A 10209-nucleotide genomic window follows, 5' to 3' on the forward strand; every position below is an offset into this window, starting at 1 on the left:
GGGACGTTACTGTCGTAGATACACTTGCAGACAGTTACGTATTGAAAACATCTGAAGTCTCAGGTTTTGCCGCTGAAATGGCTTGCAAACGCAAACATAACAAATATCGTTCAATTATTTCGTCAAACTACATATTTAAAGGTTTAGCCTTTGAAACCTTAGGCCCTTGGTGCAAAGAAACAATAGATTTCATTAATGTCATCGGAGACCGACTTATCGCGGAATCAGGGGATTCAAAATCTAAGAAATTCCTTTTTGAGAGGATTTCCCTTGCCATTCAACGTGGAAACGCTGCAAGCATTCGGGGCACTTTTCCAGATTCCGCATTATTATCGGAAATTTTCGCATTGTAAATTAAAAATGTTATTTTATCTCATCATTCATATCATTGAAAATTACAAAATGGATATTTGTACTAAGTACCTAAATATTACTTCACCCAAATCTAATTGTAAGCGCAACTTTTTTACATCACGGATCCACATGTTTGCTACTTGTGCTGGTACATATGCTCAGTTTTTTGTTAAAATTAGACAACAATGGAAAAGTCATTCATTCATAGTTTATGTAATTGTAGAATATTTTCCAAGAATGTGTCAAAGCAAATACATCACTAAGCCTATAATAGTGGTGTTGTAAATCATTTCTTTCTATCAGTACACACCTTGATGGTCTTTTTATTGAACATAAATAAAAACTGAATGTTGCTTTATTAAAGAAAAAATATTACGTCTATTCTGCTAACCACATGAATTGTCTACCAAAAATTTTTCTTCGAAAGATCTTTGCAACGATTACATAAAACAATCAATTTTCAAAAATTAGAAATTGAAGTACCGTCTATGGATGTTCCTTCAAGTTACAAAATATCCGTTAATTTGGGATAAACATACACCTTTCATATAGCTACAAATTTCAGTCTTGTAAAGCAGATGAATTTTCAAAAATTTCGTAGCGATCAGAAAATAAATTGTCTGTATTTTAAATATCTAGACTTGTACTACATTGTCATTGAAAATATCACATATTTCGTTATCCTTGAAAAAAAAAAGTACGGCAGTAGGGATAAAACTCCTAACGAAGCAATAAACTAATTGTCAACTAATACCCTTTCTTTGATAAGATAAGTTAAAAATAAAACTGCCACTATGTATATTGTAGGTCATTACCAGTTTTCATCGTCAGAACGGTAAGACAAAGTTTTAATTTTGCAAGACCCAATTAATTTTTTGCAGGAAGATGTCCGCCTTAACATACATTTGTTTAATATTTCTGGTGACACAAGCTCGATCTTCGCCAATCCAACCGAAGAACTCAGAGTATCGTTTACCGGATGGCGCCGTCGAAGTCAACACTTACGATATAGAACTCACCCTCAAAAGTGATGTTTTCGAAACGAACCAGTTCAGCGGCGTCGCTGAGGTGGTATTCACAAACATGAACGAGACCAATGAAATTAAAATACATGCAAATAAAATGACATTTTCGGAGATCGTGTTGGAAACGGTGGATGGAACACAGATAGGTTTGCAAAATGGGGGAAATTTTGTGATCGATAGTGCGACGGACATTTTGACTCTGACGACGGACACGAGTCTTGCTCAAGGAATAGAGTACCGACTCCGATTCACGTACGAGGCAGAACTGAGAACAAACGAGATGTACGGGTTTTACAAGAGCTCGTACGTTGCTGCAGATGGTACTACAAGATATTTGGGAACGACTCAGTTTCAGCCGACACACGCGCGCAAAGCTTTTCCATGTTTCGATGAACCATTCTACAAAGCGATCTTTAATATCAAGATCAGACACCCAAACCAGTACAGAGCCGATGGAAACACTGTAGGCACCAGTGTGGTTGACCCACAGTAATTATGGTTAGGTTTCTGTAAAATTAAAACTAAAAGAGTTGATCAATTTCCAGGGACAACACAGCCTTAATTACCACTTTTGCTCCAACACCTAGAATGTCTTCGTATATCATAGCCTTCGTGGTTTCCGATTTTACTTGTTCTGCAGGTGAAGAAATTGAATCAGGTATACCTCACCAAGTTTGTTCAAGAGATGAGGCAGCAAGCACAAGAGAAGTCGCTGTAGATGTCGGTCCAAAACTCACATGGACTTTAGAAGAGTTCACCAACATAAAATACAACGAATCGACAATTAAGAAGCTGGATCAATTTGCAATTCCTGATTTTTCAGCAGGTGCCATGGAAAACTGGGGTCTAATTACATACAGGTCCGTCAAGACAAGTTCTTTGCAGATTTTCACAATACCGTCATTACAGAGAGACTGCTTTACTATGGGACCCCCTTGAATCTTCCAACCGGTACAAACAGAGAGTCGAGACCGTGATCTCCCATGAATTGGCACACTTTTGGTTTGGAGATCTGGTAACAACGAAATGGTGGTCTGACACGTTCCTCAACGAAGGTTTCGCCACCTACTTTGAATACCTCGCAACTGCAGAGGTACTGTTGGTTTAATTGTAACGGAAAATTAACACATCCAGGTGTTTAGGTGGAGCCCACTTGGGAGATGGAGAAGCAATTTGTCATCGAACAACTCCAACCGGTTTTGGTTAGTGATTCGTCAGTAAACTCACAAGCGCTTTCAGCTGAAGCAAGTACCCCAGATCAGGTTTCCGGCAGATTTAGTTCAATCTCATACAACAAAGGTCTTGGGTTTGTTATCAGTCGAAATCAGGGAGTAAAAATGGGTTTTAGGTGGCAGCGTAATCCGAATGGTGGCTCACTTCTTGGGCGCAGAAGGGTTCAGAAATGGTATTCGCAAATATTTGGAAGACAAGTGAGTTGGGTTGTTGCTTTCGACAAAAAAATCAAAATGTTTTCTTTGATAGCAAATTTGGATCGACTACGCCTGCAGACTTGTGGGGTGCTCTAACTGAGTCCACTACTGTCCTACCTACTAGTGTATCTGTAATTATGGACAACTGGACGTACAAAGCTGGGTACCCAGTTCTACAAGTTAAAAGAAACGGTGATGATGTCGTTGTGACACAGGTACGTGAACATTTCGAAAAACTAGATTGCAGGCTGAGAATGATTTGTAGGAAAGATTCTTGATTTCTGGTACTCCAGAAGATACCGAAAAATGGTACGTTCCAATCAGTTACACAACTTCCACTGATTCGGACAAGTTCCTCGACACTTCACCCAAAGTTTGGTTAAACCCACTAACAACAAATGTTAACATAACAGATGCGTTAAAAGAAAGAGACTGGATCATTCTCAATAACCAACAAACAGGTAAATTAAATTAAATTCTTGTTCATGACCAAAACAAATATCTGGTTGTTTTAGGATTCTACAGAATCGACTATGACGACAACCTTTGGGAAAAAATCAAAATAGCTTTAACTCAAACTGGCTTCGATGGAATTCACGAATTGAACAGAGCCCAGATCGTCGACGATTATTACAATTTCGCCAGAGCCGGACTTCACTCTTACTCGAGTTTCCTCGAACTCATCAAATTTTTGAAAGCAGACTCCTCTTATTACCCGTGGTACTCCGCCTTCACAGCGTTTTCGAGCATGTTGCAAAGAACAGGAGACGAAAAGATTAGAGCGGGTCTTCATGTACGTTTCCGGCATTCTATCCAATCACATTTCGCCGACGATATACTTGCAGGAATATATTCGGGAGCTGATGGTTGTCCTCTACAATACCGTGCCATTCAACAAGCCAAACGACGACGATCAAATTTACACGCACAAAAGAGTTCTGGCAGTTACTTGGGCTTGCAACCTGGAAGTTAAAGATTGTATCGACAACTCTTTGGCGGCGTTCGGCACTTACAGGAACACGGCGACGTAAAACTCTCTTTTGGGTAACGAATTGGTGTAATTGGTAACTGTTTCAGGAGACCTGATAAGAATTTGAGATCAGTGATTTACTGCAATGCCTTGCGTCACAGCAACGATCCAGGCGACTGGGAGTACCTTTGGGAGCAATTCGGAACTTCGCAGATTGCCACTGAACAAGTCACGATTTTGTCAGCGTTGGGATGCACCAAAGACGACGAAATTCGTAAAAAGTAATTAACAACAAATAAAAAATCAAGCACTTTCTTACAACAAATTTACAAACAGGTACCTGAGCCTATCTATCAATTCTACTTCAGGAATCAGGCAACAGGACGCACTTTCAGTGTTTTCAGCCGTCTACTCTGGCAATCCTGATGGAGTCGATCTCGCTTTCGATTTTCTTCTTGAAAACTACGAAGACATATACGAATAGTATGCGATTGTCTTCACTTAATTCCAACAATTTGTATTTTTGTATTTTAGCTACGCCAGCATGAACTCCTTTAGCAATTTATTCAGTGGTTTGGCCAACAGATTTACCAAGAAACAACAAACTGACAAGGTTTGTATCTATGGTTGAAACAACTTTAACTACCTTTTCTATTTTCAGTTGAGTGCTTTTATTGAAAACACGCCCAATTTGCCTGAAAGTGTAGAAACAGCGGCGAGAGGTGCCCTCTCTACTGCTCTCAATAATCTGGAAATTATCGAACAATTTGAAAAAGAACTGTCACAGTACTTCAATGTAGGTTCGGCGAGTTCGGCGGAACCTGCAAGACTTGGATTTGCCACAACTGTGACAACTCTTATGGTACTTCTCTACAAAGCGTTTTGATCAAGTTGTTGACTAGTTTCTTATCACATATTTATTATTTTTATTTATATTTACAGTTTAGGATAAAATGAACAACAGTGTTACAATTGAAATATAATTAATGGTACAAACAAATATGAGTTAAAGCAATAAAGGTTATTTTCTCTATTTCACTATTTTATTCACCACAATTATACGTTTAAGTAATTTCCCGCTTTTTCCTTTTTCTTCAAGCCTTCAGTTTCTCAAATACTTACTCGTGCCAAAAAATGCCTAATTTACACACGAACTCATTCAATAAACTACTATTTTTGCATATCGTAATGAAAGTGGCACTTTTTCACACGAAAAATCGTAGTGAAAGTAGCACTTTTTTACACGAAAAATCGTAGTGAAAGTAGTACTTTTTTGCATCATTTTATTCCATCTCCTTGGAGATAGATGATTGTCAAAGCATACCTAAATTTTTTTTAGAATTTTTCATAAATCCTTTTAGACCAAATTTCTCAACTTTTTTCGATATGCAAAAAAATAATGTGTACAACACGTTATGAAACTTTCTTTTTTTCACTTGTTTGCTTGATTAACTCGGGCTACGCCCTCGTTAATCAATCTGCAAATTCGTGAAAAAAAGTATAACTTTCATAACTAGTTGTACAAATAACTATTTTGCATATCTTAATGAAAGGGGCACTTTTTTACACGCAAATTCGTAGTGAAAGTAGCACTTTTTTACACGAAAAATCGTAGTGATAGTAGTACTTTTTTGCATCATTTTATTCCATCTCCTTGGAGATGATTATTTCTTTTTTGTAATTTTTCATAAATCCTTTTGGACCAAATTTCTCAATATCCATATGCAAGGCTACGCCTTCGTTAATCAATTTGCAAATTCATGAAAAAAGTATGACTTTCATAACTAGTTGTACAAATAACTATTTTATTTTCTCTAATCATTAATATTTTCTTAAAATTCCATAATAATGTTGTCATAAAAAAGCATAAAGACTAAAACATGCACAGAGTGTATATTTGTCTACGTTGAAGTAATTCCTTAAATTGTCGTTAGATTAGGAAATATTTCTTTATCGGGCAAATTTTTCACAACTTCGATGCATTCTTCTGCATATCTAATTACTTTTAGCTCATATTTGCTGCAACTGATAACACAACATAATCTGTTTTATCAGTTCCTAGCTGATCATTTCTTGTCGTTAATCGTACCCAAACGGTGACTCTAAGTATCCTTTAAATAATTGACCCATAAAACAATGTCCTGTTAATTCCTAGGATTCGATAAGATAACACTAAAGCATAAAGTCTCCAGTTTTTTACACCTACTAGTTTTTACTTTTGGAGAAGGTAAGATATACACATTAGTACTCATCAACAAATTTAAAACAAATTTTTTAGACATGTCCGCTTTGAAGATTTACTGTTTCATACTTCTGATTAGTTGCGCTCGATCATCTCCAATCGAGCAGCAACCGAAAGACACAGTGGAGTACCGTCTGCCTGAAGGTGCCGTTGAAGTAACCATCTACGACGTACACCTCACTTTGGAGAAAGATGTCTTCCAAACGAACAAATTCAGCGGCGTTAGCAGCGTCTTGTTTAAAAACATGAAAGAGACAAACGAAATTAAAATCCATGCAAATCGAATGACATTTTCTGAAATCCTCTTGGTAACACAAAACGGACAATTGATTAGTTTGGAAAACGAAGGAAATTTTCAAATCGATGAGGTTACAGATATTTTGACTCTAACAACGAGCACACCTCTTGTCCAAGAGGCGAGCTACCTCCTTCGATTCAATTACACGGCAGAGCTGAGGACAGATGAGATGTACGGTTTTTACAAAAGTTGGTACATTGCTCCTGATGGAACGGTGAGGTACTTGGCAACGACACAGTTTCAACCGACACACGCTCGGAAGGCGTTTCCGTGCTTCGATGAGCCACTTTATAAAGCTGAATTTGATATTAAGATCACCCACCCCTCTGAATACATGGCCGCGGGGAACACCAGGAAGAACTCCAGACTTAATCCCGAGTAAGTCGTCCAGATTGTCTCCATCATTTTGGTAAACTTTTGTTTACAGCGACCAAACCATCACGACTACTACTTTTGTCACGACACCAAGAATGTCCACATATCTGATTGCTTTTGTCGTTTCCGATTTTACCTGCACTGAAGGTGAGGACTTAGAACCAGGTGTGGCATACGCCGTGTGTTCGAGAGACGAAGCCAAAGACACCAGAGAAATTGCTGTCGAGGTTGGACCAAAACTAACAAAGGTGTTGGAAGAGTTCACTGGCATCAAATACAGCGAATCGACAATCACAAAAATGGATCAATTCGCAATTCCAGATTTTTCCGCAGGTGCTATGGAGAACTGGGGGCTGCTCACCTACAGGTCTCTACCGTCATTCTCACTAACACCTGACTCGTCACTCTTTTTACAGAGAAACTGGCTTGTTGTGGGACGAGAAAGATTCTTCCAATTTGTACAGACAGAGACTGGAGAACGTCGTCTCGCACGAGATAGCCCACATGTGGTTTGGAAACTTGGTGACGACCCACTGGTGGTCTGACACCTTCCTCAACGAAGGTTTCGCCAGATACTTCCAGTATTTCGGCACAGCTGAAGTAAGTACCACGACTTCTCCCACAATCGATACCAAATTATTTTACAGATTGAACCAGCTTGGGAGCTGGACAAGCAATTTGCCGTCGAGCAGGTCCAAGCGATTCTTCTCAGCGACACCTCCCCCAACTCGGCACCCCTCTCGTCGCCTGCCTCTTCGCCGGCACAAGTGTCAGGCAGGTTCAGCTCGATTTCGTACAACAAAGGTGCTTCCGTCTTCCGAATGGTCAAACACTTCATGGGGGAGGACAAGTTCAAGGCTGGCATCCAAACGTACCTATCAGACAAGTAAGCCAAAGTTTTCCAACTGTTGCACATTTGAAACTCTCTTTTTGCCAGCAAATTCGGTTCGACTAAACCCGAGCATCTGTGGAGCGCTTTGCAACCCCAAACGTCCAACTTGCCAGATACCTTGGACAAGGTGATGGAGAACTGGGTGACGAAAGGGGGCTTTCCTGTTTTGGATGTGAAAACTAGCGGTGTCGATGTTGTCGTGTCACAGGTGAATGACGACGAGATTTTGGGTAGAGAATGACGTTTCATTTCCAGCAACGATTCTTGTCTTCGGGTACTCCAAGCAGTGACGACAAGTGGTACGTTCCGATTAGTTACACGATTTCCAATGAGGCGAATAAATTTGCTGATACTTCGACCAAAGCGTGGTTGTTACCAAGCGAACCCCTAACCATACGACAAGCGTTGAATCAAACGGACTGGATCATTCTCAACAACCAACAAATAGGTAACATTTCTTCTTGACCAACAAAGACAACTTTTTTGATCAAAATATTTTTATTGGGGAACATTTTACAATTTAATCAATAGATTAGAACTGTCGTTCAATTGATCTCTTAATCTATTGAAATCTCTATTCTATTCCATATTCTATATCTATTTTATGTCTAAAATAGTCATTTCTATGTAGTGTTCTACGAAATAAACCAATAACCTGTTATCATAAGTGTTATCACACGCCATCTATTGTGTCTACTTACCGCTCGCAAAATTTTATTGCACTCAGATTATTTCAATTGAAATTGATGTTTCAATTATTTACTTAGTTATCGGAATTTACTTGAAGGCCACTTCAGATATCCAACTCATACAATACAAAATGTTTATTGAAATATTATCTCCTCGTTAATGCCAGACGTAATCTTCACATTTTTATGATGTAAAACTTAATTGCGCTAAGTAGTTTTTTAGGTAGATGATTCAGCATTTCAACATTTCCCAACTAAAGTCGGCTCCTTTATACATTTTATTGCACCAAAATTGGTTTATTTAACTTTATCAAATGTTCCATTATTAAGTCTTAATCCTTTAATAAACCTTCTTAATGGTTCTAGGTTACTACAGAATAAATTACGACCAAGATATCTGGCTGCGAATTAGAACCGCTTTAAACAAACCAAATTTTGACGGAATCCACGTCTTGAACAGAGCTCAAATTGTCGACGACTTCTACAACTTCGCAAAAGTCAGTCTTCATCCGTTTTCCGAGGTTCTCGAACTCTTCCGTTTCTTGAAGGAAGACACTTCGTACTATCCGTGGTATTCCGCCTTCAATGCATTTTCCAACATGTTGCTAAGAACAGGAGACGAAACCATAAGAAGCAGCCTCTCGGTACTTCTTCACCCTTGTTGTTCCTCAATTAAGCAAATTTTTCCAGGAGTATATTTTGCAACTGATGGACAAACTCCTCGAATCCTTGGACTTTGACGAACCCAATGACGCCGATCACATGTACACCCTCAACAGAGTCCAAGCGAACAGCTGGGCTTGCAGATTAGGTCAGCAAACTTGCATCGACAAAGCTGTGACAGCTTTCCAGACTTACAAAACCACCAAAACGTAATTTGTTCGGAGATTTTGTTTCAATCATGTAACACTTTGTTGCAGGAGACCTGACAAGAACTTGAGGGCGGTGATCTACTGTAATGCATTGCGCCACAGTAAAGACCCTGCCAGTGATTGGGACTTCTTGTGGGAAGAGTACTCCAACACTAAACTCGCGACCGAGCAAGCTACAATTCTGGCGAATCTGGGATGCACCACAGACGAAACCGTTCTCAACACGTAACTGGTCAAAAATGACAATCAACACCTTTGTAATAATACTTATATAACAGATACCTCAGGAAGTCCATCGATGCTAACTCGGGGATCAGGCAACAAGACGCCCTTTCGGTATTTTCGGCAGTGTACGCTGGCAACCCCGTCGGAGTCGACATCGCTTTCGACTTCCTCCTGAAGAACTACAAAGAAATTTCGGAATTGTATGGCAATGTCTCGTTTCCAAACATGTGTTACGCTCTTGATTTGCAGTTACGGAAGCATGAATTCGCTCAGCAATTTGATCAGCGGTCTGGCCTCCCGGTTTACCAACGAAGGACAAACTGACAAGGTTGGTGGTCAAAGTGAAATAATTTCGACTAACGTATTTTTCCAGTTGCGCGATTTCATCGACAACACACCAGATTTGACTGAAAGTCTGCAGACGTCAGCAAAAGCAGCCCTCGACTCTGCCCTCATCAACTTGAAGTGGACTGAAGAGTTCGAAAAGCAGCTGACGATTTATTTCACCCGTGAGGAAGAGGATGGCACTGGGACGGGAGATGCCCTCAAGGTCGGAACGGTGACAGTGGTGGCAACTCTTTTGGTGCTTTGCCACCACTTGCTGCAGTAATTTCCAAAAATAGTTTCTGTTCATTATTATTTATTAATACTTACTTATTTTAACTCTAATGTACAAGGTTCGTTGTACTGAAGATTTAATACAACATTCCAAATGGCAAATAAAGTCTGTTTTCTACAATGCTTGTTTATTTAACTCTCCAAATATTGTAGCATTTATTGTATTTGCCTTATGCCGGATAGGATAGGAGAACAAGTCCAACTTATACTGACGTTAGC

At 39.3% G+C, this 10209-nt stretch overlaps 2 protein-coding genes across 2 annotated transcripts; both read left to right on the top strand.

Annotated features, from left to right (window-relative positions):
• The first annotated feature begins 1036 nt into the window (after positions 1-1036).
• On the top strand, positions 1037-4812 carry LOC138134843 (aminopeptidase N-like). Its single transcript, XM_069053390.1, has 14 exons — positions 1037-1189; positions 1236-1868; positions 1925-2239; positions 2289-2472; positions 2522-2678; positions 2728-2809; positions 2862-3024; positions 3075-3270; positions 3325-3602; positions 3655-3836; positions 3887-4060; positions 4116-4262; positions 4314-4392; positions 4441-4812. Exons 1-14 carry the CDS (start codon positions 1149-1151, stop codon positions 4663-4665), a joined length of 2856 nt encoding a protein of 951 aa, XP_068909491.1. The 5' UTR covers positions 1037-1148; the 3' UTR covers positions 4666-4812.
• A 1045-nt stretch (positions 4813-5857) lies between these two features.
• On the top strand, positions 5858-10111 carry LOC138134844 (aminopeptidase N-like). The gene is made up of 13 exons (XM_069053391.1): positions 5858-6006; positions 6058-6697; positions 6747-7061; positions 7111-7294; positions 7342-7580; positions 7632-7794; positions 7842-8034; positions 8642-8919; positions 8966-9147; positions 9196-9372; positions 9426-9572; positions 9622-9700; positions 9746-10111. Exons 2-13 carry the CDS (start codon positions 6060-6062, stop codon positions 9980-9982), a joined length of 2832 nt encoding a protein of 943 aa, XP_068909492.1. The 5' UTR covers positions 5858-6006; positions 6058-6059; the 3' UTR covers positions 9983-10111.
• The last annotated feature ends 98 nt before the right edge of the window (positions 10112-10209 follow it).

This window comes from Tenebrio molitor, chromosome 7, assembly GCF_963966145.1.
Source record: "Tenebrio molitor chromosome 7, icTenMoli1.1, whole genome shotgun sequence".
NCBI lineage: Eukaryota > Metazoa > Arthropoda > Insecta > Coleoptera > Tenebrionidae > Tenebrio > Tenebrio molitor.